At 39.3% G+C, this 23,193-nt stretch overlaps 1 protein-coding gene across 1 annotated transcript in view; it reads right to left on the reverse strand.

Annotated features, from left to right (window-relative positions):
* Positions 1–23,193, reverse strand: part of COL4A1 (collagen type IV alpha 1 chain) — a 128,241-nt gene that overhangs the window by 46,845 nt on the left and 58,203 nt on the right. Inside the window, 11 exon segments of the mRNA XM_050915610.1 lie at positions 515–604; positions 2,180–2,221; positions 2,778–2,813; positions 3,850–3,912; positions 4,025–4,108; positions 5,446–5,472; positions 5,617–5,670; positions 5,772–5,834; positions 5,944–5,988; positions 7,576–7,620; positions 7,711–7,800. Coding sequence (XP_050771567.1) covers positions 515–604; positions 2,180–2,221; positions 2,778–2,813; positions 3,850–3,912; positions 4,025–4,108; positions 5,446–5,472; positions 5,617–5,670; positions 5,772–5,834; positions 5,944–5,988; positions 7,576–7,620; positions 7,711–7,800 — 639 coding nt within the window.

Below are 23,193 nucleotides of genomic sequence, written 5' to 3' on the forward strand. Positions count from 1 at the left end.
TTAACCCTGTTCCCCACTTCAAGAACTACGCCTAATAGTATGATGTGCAAGAGGAAGTTAGACAAACACAAAATGTGAATCCATTGAGCTAGTTTATTATACTAGTATTCGCTTAGACTGCCTAATTCAATAATTGAAAAATTCATTAGCACTCAGATTCCATGAATGTGATTCTGTATACGAAAAGTCCAGTATAAGCTACTTAATTCAAATTTTTAGAATATTTGGTGTTTACAGGACTATGCTTATCAATCCTCCTTCCTCAGAAAGTCCTCTGCTGTACGCATTATTTATTTATGCAATTATTTATGCATTTATCATTTATCATGTATTTTTCAGAGAAACTTCTAGAAAGACAATCAAAATTCATCCATGAAGTAAAACAGTAAGAAATTTTTGAAAAATTGGCTGTAGGTGACAGTATTTTCTTTTTCCTGTTTTACTTTTGTTTGCTAATTCCAATTGATCATATTTTAACGAAGAGTACAACAAGATTAATCATTTAAGGTCTCACCTTTTCTCCCCTTATGACTTCACTCCCTTTTTCTTTCATATGTGGTGCTGGTCCTGGGGGGCCTGGGGGGCCCCTTACCCCTTGTTCTCCCTGTCAACACCAAATCCAGGATAGTCCATTGAAAACAGTACTGACACCGAGAACAAACATTACCAAGACAAATAACATTAAAGAGAACTACTCCTTGCTTTCAAAAATATAGCTAAATGGTTTTTTAAAATTCTTATTTCAGCAAAATCAGTCAGAGAAAGAGTTACATACACAGTTACAGGAGACACAACTGTATAGTCAGTGACAGACTGCCCTGAAGAAAGATCTCTGAATCTCCTGTTAGGGTGAAGATTGATTAATACCAAGTATCAGGAACATATCTAATTAATTATTGTAATAGTACAAAAGTTTTTTAGTGCCTCCTTTAGGATGAAGGAGATTTGGAGGAAAGAGGTCAGGTGCAGAAAGTTGATGCTTAAAGGAAAATGTTAGTCAAAGCTTATAGTGTTCCATCAGCTTTATAACTGTCCGTAAAGGCCAACTTCAAGATGATGACTGTGGATCATACTTTTTTAGTATGTGTGTGTCCACAGCAGGGTCAGAACCCCATCTCTTTATATAATGCAAAAGCACTAGCTTTTACAGTAAAACACCTCCAAAAAGGCTTGATATACATTTCTTTCAAGCAGTAATGCATAGCAATACCATTAATTTTTTGCTGAAGACAAACATGAGGAGTCCAGGACATCTCCACGTAATTCTATGACCAATATTTTTCAAGAAATTTTATGATAACAAGTTAACTTCAACATGTCACGTCACAAAAAATTCTATCCATTAGGAATAGTGTGGCTCAAAATACATAAATAAGGTGGTGGATAAAAAAACCCCACCTAAGTAACATAATTTACTTATACTCCAAAAGGCCTCTGTCAATGACACTCATGAGAAGCTTCCAGAGAAGGGCTCAGACACACTATCGATTTACCAAATAACCCACGACTGCATGCATTTCTTGGCTCCTGAAAACGCAACACAAGGCACTTTAGCCTAGACCTCTCAGTGGGAGAGGTAACAGATTAAACCTAACATGTTTTACCTCCCATTTGATGCTGATTAAGAGAATAAATGGGATCCTGGAGCACATCTTTCGGCTTAGTTTCATTCAAAAGTAAACCAGTCTGTGTGCTCTGAAAACTGCTCCTGGTTGAGTCAAAACACGGTAAAAGGGGACAACTGAAAGATCTGCTTCAAAAGTATACACTACCAAACCAAACTAAGGCAGACAGGCCCTCAAGAGTCCCACCACAATTAAATCTGATAATTCTGAACAGCACATTAAATCTCATCCCTCAGAACTTAACTGATTTCAAATAAATCTCATGAGTCCTAATATACAGAGTAAATGTTTCCAGATCTGCCTACCGCAAACTAAAGTAGGTGGTACTAGTCGCACCTGGAAAACAGGATAATGACCTAAATCAATGTCAGGTATAACATCATCATGAACAAAGACTGTAACTGTTCATGACTTTTGTTCATTTAGGTGTAAGTTACAGATTTACTCAAGTCTTCCAAAAATTACAATGCTGATTTTCTCCATTGATTGATTCCAAGTTTAAGTATCAAGAATATTTCTGACAGTTGTTCTCTAGAAGTTTTCAAGAGACTTACTTTTTCACCTTTGGGACCCTGAAAGCCCAAGCCCATGTAGCCCTGAAAATATAAATTACACATACTTAGCCGATTTTTATCAGCAGTGCATTACACGCATACATACACACATACGAAGGTATTTTGTACGCAGCAAAAGTTAAGAGAAGATATAAAAGACAGAATATGTCTTTTAAATGCACGTGTGAAACAAATAAATAATTATGTCCTAACCCCCCTGCTGTTTTTTTAAGTCCTGCATCACAGCAATTCGTGAAAAAAATGGACAGAATGAAATTTATCAGATAATTTTATTGTCAGTATGTTTTTTTCAATATTTTAGTGAAAATTTTGACATCTGTAGATGAGTTCAAATAATCATAGAATGTTGTAATTGCTACTGATTTGATCAAGTGAGATAACAGATCTAAACAAATTTGAAAAAAAACTAAAAAATGTGTTAAAAATCTCTTTTTATGATGCCCACTAAGACATAAAAATAGATCCCAAAGTGTAAAAAACCCAATTCTTTAGGACCATTAGTTTCCAGATTTTTGGGGCTCTGGTGTGCCAAATAAATAAACAATAGACTTAATCTTTATAATAAAAAGAGTCTTACCTTCTCGCCTGGGAGTCCTGGTGGCCCTGGAGGACCCTACAAGACAGTACATTTTAGCATATATATGTATATAGTACACTAGGTGGAATAATGCCTTATTCAATAAAGATAGCAAAAATGCAAATCTTGCCATTAAACCAAGATGTAAAGTCTTTTTCTGCTACTGTGCGTAACTCATAACTTAGAAGAAATAATAAAAACAAACAGAATCTGTCTAAGATATGTCATCAGACCTTGTTTGCCAGTTAAGAGTGTTGGACCTAATCAGCATCTAGACAAGAGACAATAAAAAAAAAGTCTACAGTACTGCACCGTAAAATAACTTTATTGCTGACTTTTTTTTTTTGCAGTTTTGCATGCTAAATATTAGTCCTCAACTTTCATTAAAATTGTTCTTTTTCACATCAGCAAGTGCAAATGCTGACTAAACTGTACTACCGTTTTCCTTTACATCACTTTCAGTTTTCTTCAGAAGGGTAAGAAATCTCACACAGCTCATTTTAATAGCCAGAAACACTGGGTGGACTTTTACCAGATGGAAATAACTGATCCCTGCTAGTGTTACCTGCATCCAGTAAAGGAAGAGGAAGATATTAGGTATCTGTTAGACCTGTCAAAATGTCAAATAGCTGAAATGCTTTCAGCATTTGGCAATTACCATAATAACAGACAGTTGATATCCTGCTTTCCACAGTACTACTTACTGTGGCTGCCCATAAGAACAACCTCAGCAAACATTTTGATTTAGATCTGGCTGCTAAGTTTGTGGTTTATTTTCTACAAATTAAGTGGGGGAAGAGGGAAAGGAGGAATAACTATTACAACCCCTCCCACACAAAAATACCCTCTAAGCCTGCAAGAAGAGAAGATGACTGTAGGAGCAGCTGCTATTGAAAACCTATGTTACCTAGTCGTTCCTGCCATGGTAGAGTCCAGTAGGGTAAACATGAAGCCTGGAACTACAGGTTTTCTCTCCCAAATCCCAACAAACACCGGCTATACAGACCTTGTAGAATTTTCCTATAATAAAGCTCTGTAAGTAAAGTGCAAATCACCATGAGAGGAAACTTACTGGATCTCCTGGAGGCCCTTGTGGCCCCATTGGTCCCTGAAACCCTGGAGTTCCAGGTGGACCCTATGAAAAATTAAAATGGCATAATTAAAAAGTGATATTTATTTGGTAATTTCATGATACCGATATAATTTTAATTGAAGCTCACTGCTATTCAAACATCGTTTAGACTTACAGGTAGTCCAGGTTGGCCAGGAAAGCCTTTATCACCTTTTAGCACACTAGGAGGTAAAAGACCAATCACTTCACCTGGATCTCCCTATAATAAGAAAAGAAAAAGAATAATACTTGAACATCCATTCAAATACATTCAAAAACACTAATATTCAGATGAGAGGAAAGTTGGAGCTATGCAAAGTTCGGAATCATTTGGAAAGCTGACTTAAAAAAAGTCACCTTACTTCTTTTAATTCAGCTGCAACATAGCAAGAGATATTAAAAGTTAAAAGCTTAATTGTCAAATGTCCTTTAAAACTACCTGAAGAGATTCCAGTACCAAATCTTCCTTCATACCCTAATTTCCTATACTGTAGTGGGTAATCAGAAAGATTTTCCCACCAAATCTATCAGTACTACAGTGTCACCACACAATTGTACCATCTGACCTGGCTGCTGAGAGAAGTGGTAACCTCACAATCTCTTTTCCAGGCTGAGATCTTCAGTCTTATACCTGATTTTGACATAAAAGCCGTTTATGGCATCCTTTGTCTTCAAAAAAGGAATTAACTTTGTCTAACTTTAGAAAACTATTCTGATCGTTATCCACTTCTTTATGTCTCTTTTTTTGATAGCAAAAGATCCCATTTTTCCTGCGTTTTTGTACAAAGTTGCAATATTGTAAGTGATTTCATTTCAGGAGTTGTGTACCTATGCATACATGCCTAGGGAAGAAACATTCGAGTACTTCAGTGTTTATAGACTAAGTCAGTTCTTCCTATGTGAGAGAAAGACTTTACAACTTCAGGTAGTCATGTCATTACAAAACTGAGATTACATTTAGACTTATATTTAGCTTACAGTTCCAAATTATATCTGTTCATTTTAAAGAGCAAAAGCTCTCTGTTGACATTCAATATTTCATTCTCCAGTTCACAAAACGCACTGAGATACCTAGTTATTTAGTTCAATTTTTTTCTTTATGAAAACTGTTTAGTATGTGTTAGATGCTTCTCATATTGTGGGCTATATGAACTTCTTCCACAAACACTATCTATGTGAAACTATTTATATAAATGAAATGTCAATATCAAAACAAGTGTTTGAACCATCAAACCTATCTAAATCTTTATACACAATTGGGTGGCCACCATACTGTTTATATATAATAAATGATAGGTACTACTTTTTTCTGTTGTAATCCATGTAATACTTACACTTTTAAGACCTGCATGGAACAACACATACATTCAATTGTTACTAACTGGAGGTCGCCCCACTGTCTTTATTTAGTGGGACTGCAGAACAGAGTACAAAGTGAAACATGGAGGTACAATTTTTCAGTCCTTAAGTAAGGACTGCTAGTCTTAGAGGGTGTAGACTTCACCCTAATTCTTATTGTTACAAGCAGGCTATGAACACACTCAGAGTAAAATGTACCTTCATTCCAGGAGGTCCTGGGGGTCCCTGTGAAAAAAGACATATTTGATGTTATTGTTCCTCAGTATTGTATATTTTACATCTTATACTCTCTATCATTTCATATAGTTATATTTGCATTTCAAGAATCAGGTTTGAAACAGTGAATCAAGCATGAAAGAATGTACTTACTATGCTCCCAGTCAGTCCTGGTAAACCTGGGGGACCTACTGGACCTCTTTCACCCTAAGGGGAACAGAGAAATTGGTTTTGTTTAGGGAACAAATGCTTGAGGGATGTTTTTATTTCAACACAGAGATGCTGTTATAAACATATGCAAATGTCACCTTTGTGCCATTACATCCTGGAATGCCAGGTGGACCAGGAGGGCCATCTTGTCCAGGAATGCCCTACATGACAAGAAAGTAAAGAAATTAGCAATATTAGCAATAATCCAGGTCAGATGTTACAATTAAAATGTTGATGTTCTTTGTAAAAATACATATACTTCATACATACAGGAAGGCCTGGATTTCCTGGAAAGCCTGATGCTCCTGGGGGGCCCTGCAATTGACAAAAACAAACTGAAATGACAAACCCACAAAACAGCAATGACAAGCTGCAGCCCGAGTCGCATCTCCAGTGGTGACAGTCAAAAAACAAGTAACAGTTTCTTTTAAACTTGCTTGACAAAATAGCTCTGATCTTCAAAACCTCTCAGACATGGCACCTTAGTAATCGATAACTGAAAGCAGCTTTTTGTATTTCTCTAACTTTTTAAGTAGCAATATGGATTTCCTTCAACAGGAACTGGACCAGAGCCTTATGAACAGGTAAGAAGGAATGCAGAGGTGCTGTCTTCTTACAACCATTGTTCCCAAAATGAAATTTACTGTAGGCACCTCTTCATAGCAGAAGAGGATGTTAACGCACAGTAAAGATGCTTCTCTAGCTTTCACACTCCACATGAATGTATCAATTCATCCTTATTATCAAAAAGCTACTGGGTTGAGATAACTCTTTCTCCTTGAACAGCCTTTCAGTGTAATGAATCAGGAGGTTGACTTGGCACATCATTTTCATCCTACCAGCTTATTTATTCATGCTGTATTTCCTAATACATGTATTATGAAGCAGAAAAGATGTATGGGAATCCTGTGCTCAGATAGTATATTTGCATCTTCCAAAACTTTATAATTGCTAAAATACAGTCTACTTGCACTGTAGCACACAAACACATTTGCCGGGAGATGCCAATTTACATTAGCACTCAGGATACCCCAGGGTGTCATGAACATCATGGACTGAAATAAGAATTTCTTGATCTAGCAGAATACCCCCTCTGTAATAGCTCAGAAACTGCAGTTGATTCAGTAAATTCTATGTGCTGCAGCAACTGCAGGCAAATGGAGAACAAAACTGAGATGGCATTTTGAAAATCCGTGGACAAGAGGGTATAGCTGAAAATGTATGCATCATTACTGGTCCAGTAATTTGAATCACCTTTCATCATTACATTATGAAATGTGAAAATGCTTAGAATGAGCTTGGCACCTCACAAAACCCCAAAAGACATGGCCCTGGCTAATATAATGTGCTAAAATAAGTGTTCTATAAGTGCCACATTAAACAGAAATGACAACAGGAAGGTTACAGGCATATTCAGAGCCTCTTCTAGCAAAGTCAAGAGATCTTTGTTCCTGGCTTTAATTCGGCTCTGCCCCTTGTGCATGTTTTTAACACGTATGTGCTCAGGGGTGTGTCAGCTTCTCTGCTGGAGTGTTTCAAGGAGGTTAGACGGAAAACATAAAGGAGAATTTTGCATGAGGCAATAAGGTTGGTTCATATTCAAGCTGGAAAAAAGCTTCTTGGTATGTCAGAAAGATATGAAAGGCATACTAAAACCAGTGCTGTTGATACAGTGGTAAGTACCAGGTGAAAACACAAATGGACAAAGGCACTGAATGCCCAATGCAGAAAGAACGTCAAAGGCAAAAGCAAGAATTTTGAAATTATTGTGCAGCACAAGGGGATGCCATTGACTAAGTCAAAGAGACTAACCCCTGTCTTTCACTTGAAGGCAGCCATGGAGAGTTAAAGACATATAAACCCATAGACATCAGAATTGCAAAAAAGTAAGTTAGAACTCACTCTTGTTCCCTTTGTTCCTGGCAGTCCTGGTTCTCCAGTATCACCCTGCAAAGGAAAAGAGATAGCTTTGTCTTTCCTAGGGACAACAATTTAGGGAAATCTGAGTGTTTTAAATACTAAAGCTTAAGTTCTTACCTTAAGCCCTGGTGGCCCAGGGGGACCTTCAGGTCCTTGCATTCCAGGAAACCCAATCACACCTTGTAGTCCCGGCAAGCCTCTTTCTCCCTGTCGAAGAAGAAAACTCATTAGCAACTGAACAACTGAAGCTGCTTCTTCAAGCAACCCACATATCCCTGTTTCTGTGCTCAAGAAACCTGTCAGGTGGTAAGAAGCTACATGTGACAGCAAACATTTCATGTTCGTATTTGAAAGAAGGATTACTATAAACAAAGAAATATTTCTAGTTCAATAATAGGTTGGCAGAGGCTGAGCGTGGCATAATAGAAAAGCACTCTTTGAATGTCAATGAAACCTTTTTTCTGTCTCCCTGGATAGCACTGTGCATAGCATGTTTATACCCCTGGTATCAGGAAGGCCACTTTCCCTCTAATAAGACCTATCTGCATTCCTATAGAGATACCGCTAAATCCTGGTAGAAAATCTAACACCCCAAATCAGCAATTAAATTCCTGAAAACTGCAAACATCACTGTTCAGTCACTACTGTATGAATGGCCAATACCACTCCTCTTCTTATATATTATTCACAACAGCAGATTTTGGAGACCAGGCGTGTCACTTTTAGTCTTGAATTTCAGGGTGGTTCAGACACAGAGTGCTTCGAGATACAGGATCTTCCCAAGAAGCTGAACACAGAGATTGTATGTGTCATCCTTTAGGTTCTTCTTTAATGCTGTTTGGGACATCTGTGTTTTCTCTACTGTCCCTCTCCCTACAACCCAAATGTATTTAAATCAGATAAATCTAGAGGCAGAAAATCCAGGTCAATATTGCAGCTATTATACGTTCACTATACTTGGACTCCCAGTGAAACCAAGAGGAACACTATCTGAATAAAGGCTGCAAAATCTACACATAGGGCAGAGGGGAAAAAATTATGCATGTCAAAGTCTGAAAACAGCAAATCAAGCAAATCAAAAGCCAAACATTCCATGTAGGAAGTAACCAGAGTTGTCCTTTCAAGGTGTGGTGTGAAACAGGGAGAAACACTTCATATAGTCCAAAAACCGTGGGAATATTGGATGAATAAAACATTAGTGAGCAACTGCAAAAAGGAAAAGGTATACAAGTTTGGACAACAGCTAAAAAATATGGCACCTGTTTTAGAAACTCAAAACACAGACCAATTCTCAAAGGATACCAACAAGAAAATAAAATCAGCAAGGTTCAAAACACACAAAAGGAAGCTACACAAAGATTTAAGTATTTTCAGCAAAACAGTGAGAGATGAGATTGATATTTGTAATTAACAAACAATTTAGTATTTGGATTTTAGGATGGTGAATAGCAAGAAACTTTTATCCTGTTTGCTCAGGACAAAGATTCCTAGCAATGTGCTGGTAATTTGTAGGGGTCAGCTGAGGACCGAGCACACAAGAGAACATCCGAGTCTTGGAGAGCTCACTCTTCAAGTAGGTATAACAGGCATCTTGCAAAGAAAAGGTTATGATATGCAGGCAGAGGAAGCTGAGTGATGACCCACAGACATGGTGCTAGTTACAGTTTTGGAGGATGAGAGGAACTAGAAGATTTGTGGAGCTACTGGGTTGACGCTGGTTTTTAGCTCCTTGGCCAGAATTTTGTTAAGAAGATGAAGAGACAAGGGAGAAGAGAGGTGATTGACGGGTAAGAAGAGTAGGGCCAAAGAGGAAGGAGGGGAGAAAATTATAATTGAGGTGATAAGAGCATGAGAAAGTGAAATCAAAATAACACTCATTTATTAAAATTTCCTGCCAGGAAAAATTCTCCTGCTGCTTCTCCTCTCGTTCCTCCCACAAAAATAAATTTTTCAATAAAAAGGTACGTTCTGAGGCAAACAATCAGTTTTTCCTTGAAGTGCCGAAATGGCATGATCTCCTCTATTTACTCCCCAGTATTCTTTGTCATGGTTTGAGAATAAAGTTTGCTAGTAACCCAAATCTGAGGCAGTGTGTTAGACCACAAAACACAGTAAAACAAAGCAAATAGCAGAACAGCTGAAGAAATATATTTCTAGGTCAGCTGTAAGAGGTACAAAGTCCAAGTTCTAAAGTAACTAAAATTGGTTTGAAAAAAATTTTAAGGAAGAACGTATCAGGATCCAGGTCTCTGGATAAATGTTGAAGTAATTAAAAATCTGAAGGCTATCTGAAATGTTAAACAGATTACCGAGGTTTTTAAACCCATAGTTTGGCTGGCTAATTGGCACTGCAGGAACAAGTGTATTTCTACAAAATTAGATGTTGTGTCACTTCAGACCAGGACTTCATACTGAACCCTGGGCACTTGCTCTCATGACCTGCTGGGAGATGGACTAAGGAGGGAGAAGACACTCAAGTACATAGAACAGGGTTTTCCGTTGCTGAAGGAAAGCACAACATGTGCAGATGAGAAGAAAACAAGATTATTTTGACACCCACGGAGAAATATGAGTCATGAGTAACACGACTAATACTTTCTACACTCAGGAGTTCTGTCCATCTGAGGATTTCAACACACTTTGAACCACTGCACCCTGCAACACAGTGAAATAGTCTTTCCTCCATTCTTGAGGAAAGATAAAACTGAGGTTTACAGATCAGATTTTCACTTAGTCTAAGGCTCCCTTAAGACTGTTCTGGCACTGTAAAAGGGCCTTAACATGCCTGTAAATCACTCACTACAGTAATGACCACTTCAGCGTGCCAAGGAGGTTAACTCAAGGCTTGAAATAAATAAAAACTTGGGCTTTCAAGGCAACTATAGTCAATTCTCTCAAGGCTGTCTTCAACCTCTCAGGCTGCCCTGTCTGAGGGGTAAAACATAGCTGCAGGAGCAGAGCCAAGACCATACCGAGTCACTTCGAGCTAAGATACATCCAGGTTTCCCTAGAAACATTTTATTTTACTGACTTGAACTGTTAGGCCAACAAGAAAAATAACTGGCTATTTGTCCAGGACTTCTGGACATCCAGTCAAGCTCCTGGATGTCCCAAGGCCTGGAGAGTGTAACTCCTGAGCATGTGGACGGCTGTACTGTCCCAAATACTGCAGACTCATGGTTTCTCATATTGGAACTGAGCTCATCTTTTTGCCTGTGATTTGCCAGAGGGAAGTAAGGAAACATAAAGGTGACTGCGTGTGTGAGAGCTGCCGGATCCCTCTCTGCATGCAATGTGCCACTTATTCTAACAGGGGAGCATGAACTTACACACTGCTTACACCTCTCCCTCTACTCTGCCTTCCCATTTGATTTTACCGCAAAGTAAGTCTGGGGTAAGTAGTCCAAAGTAAGTATTGGGTAAGTAGCCCAAACTTGTACAGTCTCAGACTACACAGTTAATGGGACCTTACTCCTCCATGCCATCCACGGAAACTCAGAGGAGTTAGGACAAGCTATTCCACCAAGACCCAGTAACAGACCTAGGGACATCTCCTGGGTTCCAGTTCCTTTCTTTAATCCAGGTATCAGACTGCCTTTTTGTGTAACAGTCTTAGAAAACTAGTGTGCCAAAACTTGTAAGGAAAGAAGCAGCACTAATGAACAAAGGTCTTACTTCAATACTCCTGCTCCAGTTAGTACCAACTTCCACCATGAGATATTTTTTTGGCATCAGTGGAACTACACTAAATTACAGTAAAATTCTATCAGTCTCAAAGTATCTACACTGAACAAGAGAGTACAGAAACTCCACCATCTAGAAGCTGTAAAGTCATGTGAATGCAGAGCTCCACGTGTCCTAATGTCACTGGGTAGATTAGCCTGCAGAGATCACTGGGGTAGCAACATTTGTACTGCTGCTTTCCTACCCGAAGTGGCTTATTTGGAAATTCAAGCTCAGATGAAGTTATTGCTTATTATGCTGTGCAGTACAGACATAAGCATGTCCTGAAGATGCCTTGCATTGCAAGGAAATACTTGAGCAGCAGTCTTTCCCTGCTTGTCTGCCCAGTTCCTTTCTTCAGTCAATGTTCCAGCCAAACAGCCCAACAGCTAGTGTTTGCATTACATTTATGCTGCAACTCATTAAGCATCCACACTACACAAATTGGCAAGCACCAGATCACCGCTGCTACCCCACTTATTTTTCGCTCAGCACTGAGATTTCTAGCTGCGATGCATAAAGAACATGAGACTGACTGCAAGGGCTATGTATTGTTCAAGTTCCAATATTAACAGCTGCAAAATTTTGGCAAGTAATATTGAAAGAGCTTCTGCTTCTTACAAATCAATTCATGAGACTCAAAAATTAAAACAGATGTAACCAAGTCATCTGTACCTCTGCTGATTCAATGCAAACTGTCAGAAAGCACAAGGGAGAATTCATTACTCAGCTCACAAAAATGAATATTCTGCCACTCAGCTGCTGAAAATGCGGAGGTGCTACGTAAAAAGACAGCAAGTGCTCAGTCGCTGTTGCACTCATTTAATAAGCAAGATGCCTGTGTTAGCCCAGCTTTTGTGAAATGCATCCAAATGCCTTTGCATTAGATAGTTCAAATTAAAAGTAATTGAATGGACTTCTAAACAGAGGTGAACCTGTTAAGAGCGTAACTGCATGGGCTGATATTTTTTCTGGCACCTACCCTTCCAAATTTGCCATGAAATGCTGTTTGACACATGGAACAACTGCAGATTGCTAAGCAAGAGAGTCACAGTAAGTAGTTTCAGAAGATTCAGCTGTAATAAATTAAGTGCTGAAGGGGAGGATATAATCACCACCCCATTATGAATTATTTCCCCTACTATTTTGTCTAGGGACTGCTGGACTGGGAGATTTTAGACTTGAGAGACTGGTAACATGGATATAAATCAACTGTTTCCAGAAGTGCAGGCTCACAAGGTGTCTGGGCCTGTACGAATATAATGTTCTCAGGCTCTCCAGAGACTCAGGCACATGGTGAATAACAATGTGCAGATCTTCCCGAAGCCATCTGAAAGATACTTCATTTGCCTCTGCCAGCGATCGCCCCACAGCTGAGACAGCAGGACAGACACATGCCTGCCCTTCAGCCGAAAAGTCACAAAACTCAGTCTTAGGGAGACATGTCAGAAGGCAGCTGAGCTGATCTACCCAGCAAAGGTGGCTCTTCTCCTCCTCCTCCTTTTAAATGGATGGTGCCACCTCACCCTTCTTTACACCAGCTGGTATGATGCCCTCAGCCTCCACTGCACCAGTTCAGCTCACTAAACTTACTCACTTTTCTTTAGCGAGTGAGCTTGCTCCGGCCTCAGTGAGCTGAGGAGCTCATCAGGTGGCCAGGCAGCTGCCAAAACCGATGCGAGGAGGACATAGCAATGCAGGACGCAGGGTGGAAAGGCAGCGAGAGCAGCTTCTCACACCAGCACAGTGGGGTTTGCTGGAGTTCATCCACCAGAGCTCTTCAGCTGTGCCTTCACTGCAAGAGGAACTGAGCTGGAAGCCAACAAACGCTTGACCTTGCCGGAGAGTCATCTTCAGACCAGTGTTGTTGCTGACTCCAATGTTGTTACAAGCTCAGACTTTCTCTCTCACAAACGCGCATGCTCCCCTCTTCCCAAAAGCTAATGTTCATTGAACTGAAATGCCACCAACGGCATGTGGGGCAAAGAAATGCAACTGCTTCAAGATTAAAATTGAGGATGCAGTTTCCAAAAAGAGAGAAATAGGGCCTGACAATTCAGCATTCTTTTCTATTTTTCTCTTATCCTCAGTCTGATTTTAGAAACAGCCTCAAACATTGCTTTTGAAAGAAATTAGTTTGAGACCTAAGTGCAACTGTTAACAAGAAAACCCACCATCCAAAACATTCATCACACCTTGATGCTCCAGTGTGACCTTGTAAAATCTACAGCGATGCACAACAGCCTTGCAATGCACTACATGGGTTCTACCCAGACTATCCCAAGCCACATGAGAGGCGAATGCAGGCTCTGTATTTGTTCCTTCAGCTGATGTAACTGCGAGTGCTCAAGTGAATTGGCTTTGAGGTGTTAGACCTGTAATTACACTGCACAGTGGGAAACACTATTGTGCGATCTGAATCGCACTCTCAAGTCACTGTGTTTCTCTCCACACTCTTTCAAACATGTGTTACAGAATTGTAGTTGGCTCAGTGTTACATTACTGAAGACATAGAGGTGGTGAAGACATATCCAATTCTTTATTAAAAGAGTATTTTTAACCACCAGAGGGAGCACCAGCCCTGAATATCTTTTAGGATTAAAATAAACATGTACAATAAATATCATCTGTTTGTCCTCAGCTGCACTTGCCATTTTCAGTATTTTATTGAAAGTGTGAAGTGGATATCAGTCAGACAGAATTATTGCTATACATTCACAGGGCAAGCGTCCTCAAATGCACTAAGGAGGCTTAACATTACAAAATTCCCACTGCACATCCTTCAGCACTAGAATCTATCTGTGCTATAGCTATACAATTCTGGAGCCACATGAGTAATGAGTAATTAATTACACAAACATAACTGTGAAGACATGCAAAGAATCTGTGTAGGAGCTCTGTAAAGATCTTGGCTCACCCAGTTGTTTTGGGGCTGAGCCCCTGACCGTATGCAGAATGGAAGAGGGGGGTCGGGGTGGGGAGGGAGGGGGGAGAGTCAGCAAAGTCTGGATTCTTGCACTGCCAGGAAGCATCTGAGAAAGCTCACTCACGTGGAAACATGAGTCCAGCATTTTTGGCATAACTAACAGAAGGAGCAGCCATGACAGCTTTACATCACCTGCACAGCTCCACAGTCAGGCCGGCTGTGGGCTGGATGAGTCCCCTGCACAACTTCAAGCATTACCAGGGCTGCTCTACGTTATACGCAGACACATATGTCCACAAAGAGCTACGCCAACAGCTGTTGGGGAACAGCACTCTCTAGTCATGCCCTCTCTGCCACGGTGCTAGTTCTGCCATCTCCTTCTCCCTTTGCTCCCTCCCCGGTGCCTTTCACCTGCCGGACTCCTTCGGTCCTGCAGTTAAACCAGCTCTCAGGCTGCACTTCGAGGTGGGAACACTGAGAAGCGCCCACTCACGGTGGAAAAGCCAGTGCCATACAGGTTCATAGACATAGGGGCAGAAGCTGCACTCTGATCACCAAATTATGGCATCTCACTCAGCTCTGGTTTTTCACTCCCTGAAAGGATTACTCTTCCTACTATAAAAGTATCCTTTCCCAAGCCTCATGAATTTACAACAATTTACAACGGGAACCTGTGCAGCTTGATACAAAACGAACCCAAACCTCCAATAGTGAACCTATCAGTATAAACATTTAATTAGAGGGCTCTTCAGGTTTATGGTTCAGGGACTGAGCCTGTGTCTCTGCCTCCTAAATATGAAAGAATGCTTAGACTGAAAGCATATTTCAGTGTCACCTCATGGCTGCACAGAACATTCCTCAGGAAGCTGCTAAGTGTTTCCCAGGAGTATAAAAATAGAAATAACGATCTTTGATTATCCTTTTCTCTACATATCAGTATGTATGTGCTTAGTTAGTGTGCAAGTAAGTGGGTGGATATACAGTGTGTCTGAATTTGATTTAGAAGCTGAATAAGAAGTAAAATGAGTGAAGTAAAAATGACATTCAAAAGTCAGTCATGGCTACAGACTCAGCCTCCATTTAATTAGTGTCAAGCAACTGGTTGCCTATCAGCATCGTACAATTTCAGTTAAACCAGCTATAACTAATGGCCCCTCCCTACATAATTTACCAAACCTTCATATAATTCCTCTTCTCGCTCACCCCATAGTTATTCCTCATTTTCCAACTGCGGTAGTCATTTTTTTCAACAGAGGTGCCCAAATTTCACTTTTTAGGACTTCTTGAGCCATGTACGCTCTTAACTTAAGCTCTCAATGTTTCCTTACATTTGTGTGTCTTTGGCTGATGTACTTTTTGTGTGATATTTGACTCCAGTGTAGATAAATGTTACAGATTCAGAATCAGCTAGGATGCTGAGGAGGAATATATTTGTACTTACAGCAAAATATTATTTTGCTTGCTTTCCCTCCATTAAAAAAAAAAAAAGAAAAACTCACTGAAGTTTAGCGACGTACATGCACCTTTCATTCATTCACAAAAGATAGCATGCATGACCCCTAGTTTGAACACTTTATAAGCGAGGAGTAGTCTACCTCAAAGCACAATTGAGGGCATGGTATATGAAGGACAGGAATATGAAGACAAGACTAACAGATAGCAGAAGCCAATAGACAGCAAGTGAACTTTATTTTCAACTGTGGAAGTCTGCCTGCACAAAGCTTGGCAGTTTAACACCAATGTATGTGGTTCATTGTCTTTATGTTTAAACTTTTCTGGATTTTTGGAAAAAAAAAAAAAAAACAACCAAAACCCACAGAGCTCATGATGTTTCAGGAGGAAGTCACACAAACCTTTTACCAAAGGTACGCATGGGTTTTTCCAAACTTGTTTTTTTTTTAAAATCAGACGTGGGTCAAGGAGCCTCCTCCCATCAGTTAGAGCCACCCTGGGGAATAGAAGAACCTCAAAGAATCACGAGGGAAGAGGACATTTGAAGGACAAATGCATTTGCACTGTAAAAAAAAGGAAATTCTATCACCTGGAGACAGGTTGAATCAAAAGGGTGCTAAATTTCCCACCCCTTCTAATCATCTGTTGAACTCATTAGGTCTGAGTAACTCTTCCTTTGTTTTATTGCACATTGTGTTAAATCACTTCCAGCATTGAAGGTTCAAGAATATAAGGGGTAAAAATGCTCCACGCCCTTCCTTCTTCATTAGTGAAAATTATTTAGCATTTGTTTGCATTTGGCATTGTTTAAAGGCTCACATTTAAAGATGAAACAGCACCAAAAAAAAGTCTTGAATTTTTCAGGTTCTTTTAATTTATTTTTGTTCAGATCCTAGACCTGGAATGAAATGTGACGTTACATGCAAGTTTTATTCTCTTGCCAAAGGTTTGTCATGGACATATTTACAGAAAATAATCTCTTCCATAAATAGTAAAAACATGGGCAGCTGGTCCTAGATAGTACAGACTGCAATAAAGTTCTCATAATGAAGTAGCTCATATCTTAGAGAGTACATAACAGACAGTACTATTCGAGACAGTGCTATTCTAGCTGCTTTTTTGGGTTAGGTTGGAAATGGCATTTCTAGTTTTAAACATTTTGAAAGTTGCATAGGAGTAAAATATCTTTCCACAAAAGCTAGAGGAAATATTCTGGCTTCTGACTTTTTATCATGAAAGGGTAGGTAACATTATGCCTCAAAAGTGTAAATCAGTGTTTCTTCAGTTTACTGTCAAGAGTCTCTTGACTCAGCCAGATTCATTGCAGAACAGACACTACAACATAATTTTTTTTTAGTACCTCCAATGTTGTTCAGCCTAAATCAATTAAGTTAACAAAGATGCAATAATCATTAATAATAATGAAAGCAAATATTTTCCTTATTTTGATATTGTGGAGGATATCAGCATCGTTGTCAGTGAATGCCAACCAAAAGTTGGTCTACTGCTTAGTAGGTGGCTTCAAGGTTTTCTTTTTGACAACAACAACAACAAGAACAAAAAAGGCAAGGATGAGTAAACGGTCCTGTCAGACTCAATGAAATCCGTGATGTGTGACTGCCACCCAGAGGAGCCCGCGGGGAAGTGACACAGCCACGGGATGCGGGACGGTGCGAGTCCCACGGGACCGCTCTTCCCCTCCGGCGCCACTCGCACCGGCACCGCTGATCGCCCCTGCCCTTCTTGAAAGCTGACTGTGCCCAGAGAGAGTTAGGGTGCACAGACAGTTTTGCTATCAAGAGCTTGTACTTTGCCTACATGGGGAGAGTTTCACTTTTACAAAGACTTTTTCCTTTTTTTTTCTGAGGTAAACAGTGTCCCTCAGCTCCCATGCCTTGGCATTGATATAAATTCACTGCACGTAATATCTAGAACTCCCTAAAGCGATCCCTTTGGAGGAGTTTCACGAGGCTGCCTGTGTCCTTACTGGATTTCCAGCTTCCATCTCCACACTTTCAGACAGAAATGAAGTTTGAGTTGAAGATTTGTAATCGCATCCCTAACTCACAAATCTCGTTAAAGGTGCTGCATACAGCTGGCAGCGACACTGGCTTCTCTGTTCACTGCTCCACTATACGAGTCTTTGGTATTCTTCCCTTTTTTTCACCTGATGTTGGAGTCCGAGGGCACTTTAGACTGCCCCTCTGTACTAGAGTCCCTCCCCTCCATCACTACTATTTAAACCCATTTGTTCTGCAGTTCTGCAGCATCTTTCAGTCTTTGCTTGGCAGTTGAGCAAACTGTTCTAACAAAACTAAGGGTCACCAAAACCACCCAAAGCTCTTAGTATTCTGCTAATTAGCCATTAAATACTTTTGCTGCATCCGTTTACAGTCAGTAACAGTGTCGAATGAGAAAAGAGTGAGAGGACATCCGATTTGATGCCAGTGTCTGTGTTCGCTCACTCGCTCAACTCAGTATTTACTTTAACTGTGCACATTGATCTTTGACACAAGCCTTGGTGAGAATTATTTTTGTTGGCATATCAAAACATTTAGAAATGTTCCAGCTGAACTTCAGGGGAAGCTGTCACATGCCTTCTTTAAGAGCTACAAAATTTATGGGTAGCTTTTGCCATTCTAGTTACTCTTAAATATTCTAAGGGATAGAAACATGATTTTCCAGATGGGAGTCTAAGTTGCTTTTCCCTTGGCTTTACCTTAATTTTGCTTTTCTTCTGTTGTTAAAGATGATATAGGCGAACACTTTACCTGTTACTGAAAGCTAATAATTATTTTCATCATTCAGGTTAACTTTTCTTTGCTATGTTGTCTATAACTGAATTTACTTATTGTTCTGTAACACTTTCTCAGGTGTTATACTTACCCTAAAGGAAATGCAAATCCTTTTAAACATCTCTTAAAAATGCTTTCTCAGCTGTTCTTGCTCCTTCTGTGATACTAAGCTTCTTTCTCGGCTAAACTGAAGAGGTTCTCCCGCTGGTTAGGAACTTGCTTGCGTCATGAGTACTCCACTATCACTTTTTTAGCAGCTACTTCAGGTCTCCTCTTTGAAAATCCCACTTTCATGCTGCTTCTTACTGTTCTGCCTCCTTCCAGGCACATACGGTTACAAGTTTTGCTATTGCTTCTGCTGGAAGTGCTCTTGAGAATTTTGTATGAAATTTGGCTTTTTACCCTTTCTTAATGAAATCCAAACTTTAAGAGAATTCAGATTGGCTTTTCAGAAAACCAACATCATATGGCCGGATGTTTTCAATGACTAATGTAAGTTATGACCTCTCACTGAAAACATAGGTCTAAAATCTGAAATAGGAGGTAGCTGAGCAAAGAGAAGCAAACAACTGACTACCAGTAGTATGAGATTAAAAAAACAAACCCAAAAACAAACCCTAAACCACTTTTTGCTCTTGGCTAGAAAGACTAGAAAGTGACTTAAGGAGATTACCATATTACTGTAGTTCCCTAACGATAATTATATATTTCCAGGTTGCTTCTTGTGAATACTGCTACAGAGAAAATGCAGGCAAGAGACTGATTATTAAGTGCATCAAGTATTAAATTCTTGTGTGGGAACTGATGTATCACAGAACCGTCAATTATAATGGCTGGCTTGGTCTGAGATCCCCAGCAAACACAATATAAATTGAATGGCAGAATGATTTAAAGAAGCCTGAGGGGTAAACTACAAAATGTAGCTACTGCTGTACCCCAGACATTTGCTGTCCCAGACCTGTAATCTACACCCACAAAACCCTGTCAGCATCATAGAGTATTAGTGGGCAATAAGATGAACATACAGAAAGCAGAAGCAGACTGCAGGTGCTGTCATGCATATGACCATAAAAAAATGCACACTGGGACGTAAGTTTTATAATCACTATGTAGTCAGTAGATACTGGAAGCGTGACTCTGTTTGCATGGACAAAATTTTAAATTTGGGAAGATTCCAAACTATGCATGGGTGTTGCACAGGCACTGGGTGGCTCCGCTTCCCAAGCACGCAGATTTCAGAGAAGTGGAGATCTTATAGGTCTTTTCTCATCTTATTTTGATCTCACATTTGGGAAACTTCACTGACTTCACTGGAGGCTCACATGCTTCAGATCAAAATAAGGCCCTGTAATCCTTCAAGAAACCATAATGAAGACATACACTAACAGCAGTTGTACAAATCTAAAATCAAACTCTGTGAGGCTAGAGAGCATGTTTTATTCCATGAAGAAATGCCTGAGATTATTATACCAACACCTTTACAAGCAAAGATATGCATCTGGCAACAGCTGCTTAAAAGGTCATTTTATGCCAACTGAAATACTACTGTGTGAAAACCTTTAAAAGTCAGCTCTGAAAACTAAATATGAGCATACCCCATCACGTAGTATTACTGGGATATCTGCTTTTATAGCATTCTGTCCACAGAGATAAATTAATCAGTGTAATCCACTAGTTTGTGTTAATCAAAAGTACGTACCGTACTGAGTGCAAAACTACATCTTAATGTATAAAATGTTGCCAGAGACATTCGGTTCCATTTGGGCAAACAGGACAAATGGTTCCAATGACTATTTCAAATGAAGAAAATCTGATGGCTCCAGATGCCACTTAGCAGTTTGGTCTGCCCGTTGGGAAACTGTAGCAAACTTTCAATACTTAGCATATCCCACTCAATATTATTCAAAGTCTTTTGACATCTCATTCTGTTCAAGAATAGCAGCTTTGTTGGTGTGCTCTCTTCATGAAACATAGATGTTCTTTTTCCCTGATTTGAATTAAAAGGATTATTTTACTCTGAGTAACATAAAGAAAGGGTAAATCAATAAAAATATGCTACTGTCACTGCAGAATTGACACAAACATTGTGACAATGCCCTGATTTTCAAAACTATTTATAAACCACAAGTCTCCTTGAAGAGTATCAGATCTGCAGCTGATCAGTATCTTTGCTTATTTTATTACGGTCTTCTGATTTCCTGCTTTCTGGAATGATTAGATGATTTCATGTTATCTATTAGCCCTTTCCAGACTGCAAACACAATCTTTCCTCCCACATTGCCCATCAACCCTCTTGTCAACTTTACGTCCCTCTCTGGGATGTATAATTTAGCTGTGCTTTCCTTGGTGTCCTCAGTTCATAGTCTTTCCAACTCAGGCATGAACAGGTGCTGTACACGAGGTAAGTTCCTACAGCAGCCACTTAAATAGAAACACTGAGCAAAACTATGGAAGAAGTGATTAAAACCAAATAGTAAACATTGACATGAAATAGTGCCAATGGAAAGTGTAAAAATGAACATTCTTGATTAAAAAAGTCTTGATGTTGCTAATACAGGTTGAATACGGAAAGCATAGATCTAGTGACTACTGATTTGCTCCACTAGAGGAACTGATTGTTGCCCTCTGCTATATTGTAAAAGAAACTCAGAAGTACTTAATAGTGATCTTCCCACTGACTGCTGGAGCTTCTCTCCACGAGGGGTTTTATATTGTTCTAACTCATCAATATCGCAAATATTTTTGCTCTATCTTTTGAGACCTAAAAAGACAGAAAAAGCCTGGAAGGCCCTCCCAATCTGGTAAACCTTAAAGACCAAACAAAACAAAACAAATACACAGGGACACAGTCGACTGGAACAGTCAACTCTTCATTACACAGAGAAAATGGAGAAGCACAATCATCTGCAGGCAGCAAAACGATGTGTGACTTTTAAGACTGTATGAGTGTGCAGGAGAGAAAGGACTGGTCACTGCTCCTGTTGACGGGGGACCACAGAGATGTCCCAATGGCTGTCAGCCTAAGCCAGTAACAGAGCTACCTGGCTTCCAGACCCAAAATGGCTCAGGCAAAGCCAGTTTGTGTACTTCTGCAGCATGGTCAATCCACACAGGGATGATGCTTCCATGAAGGGAAACAGAGAAGTAATTTTTCTGTAGGTATAATAATACAGACCCAGTCTCAGAATTAGGCAAACAAAAATATGCCAATATAAAATGATTTGCTCAAGTTTTCTTACATCTCAAACAAAAAAACCCCAAAAGCAGCAGTTATGTAAGCGTTAATTCTATTCTTATTTTCTATTTTCTTTCAGAATTTCCTAGCAGAGTTTTTTTTTTAAAAGTGCAATACTTCATGTGCAATGACAAAATCACATTTGATACTCTTGTGACTTTAACTTTTAATGGGTAATGCTGAGGCAGGGCAATCATCATAAGGTATTTATACTAAAGAATGAGAGTTTATACTTTAATGCATTCTAACTGAAAATTGATAGAAGATTAATCATTCTGTATTAGTTACAGCAAAGTTCCAGTGTTGCCCCCATTTATACATGTCTCTGATATGGAGTAAAATGAGTGTAAATGGTCATGAATGAGAGAATGAACATTCTTGGAAAAAGTCAGTGCATGGAGAATTTTACTCGGCTCTATACAGTCTTTGTTCTAAATGGTAATTAAATGCTTAACATGCTTTTTCTACACACATTAATGGCTAGCACTTCTTATCTCCACAGCTGCTTGAAATTGTTTTCAAAATCTAGGTAGGCATAAGAGAGAAAACATAGCTTCTGCCTACTTCTGAGTAACCCAATAAAATGTAGGCAAGCATTCAAAACTCTAATCAGTTTAAACAGATCTCACACTTTAGCGAGGTTAGAAAGAACAGTCAGTTATTATGCAGAAAACCAAATAAAAAGTGTAAGAGGAAACAAATGAAGATGTTTTAGGCTAATCTGTCTAATGGAAAACAGTAAGGTATGATTTATTATTGCATTATTTTAGCAATATTATTTTTTTCTAAAATTTCTGCACCTTTTGTTCAGCAAATACTTGATACTTGACATTATATAGCTTAAAATAACAGCCTGATGTTCAGTGTAATAATAAAGGCTTTATAGGATAAGAGCCATCTGTTGCAATTACACTCACTTTCTGAAATTTTCTGAAAGGGATGAAAACCCTTAGACTTTGTCAATTATATGCCCTTGATAAAGTATGAGTCATCTTAAAGGAGTTTGGCACAGAGATGCAATTTTCATGGAAACAGTCTAATGAGAGAACATACTGAATGTATTCTAAATATGACCATCCAAATGATCATATTGATGAAAAGATTCTCAAATGAGAGAGAAAAATATGGCAATGTAATTTACTCTTCCATGTCTAAAATGCTGTCAGGTAATATTTCTTGGGCATTTCACAGCTTTTAAGTCAAATATTATTTTCAGCACTTTTTCTGGTGAGATCATTAATACGATTATTTGGCCAAATGTATTTTAATTAAACCCCACCCCCAAATCGTAGGGTCTGGAACTTCTTCCCACACTATGGTAGGAAATATATCTCCAGATGTTAATAATTAAGGCATTAAAGGGTAAACCCAGCACCCACTTCCGCAGCTGCTGAAGCTCCCACGGCAGCAAACTGGTGTGGTTACGTTGCTGAAGAGTGTGGGTGGATTGGAAAAGGCCCTTCAGCGTT

The sequence above is a fragment of the Gymnogyps californianus genome, chromosome 1 (genome assembly GCF_018139145.2).
Source record: "Gymnogyps californianus isolate 813 chromosome 1, ASM1813914v2, whole genome shotgun sequence".
NCBI classification, from domain to species: domain Eukaryota; kingdom Metazoa; phylum Chordata; class Aves; order Accipitriformes; family Cathartidae; genus Gymnogyps; species Gymnogyps californianus.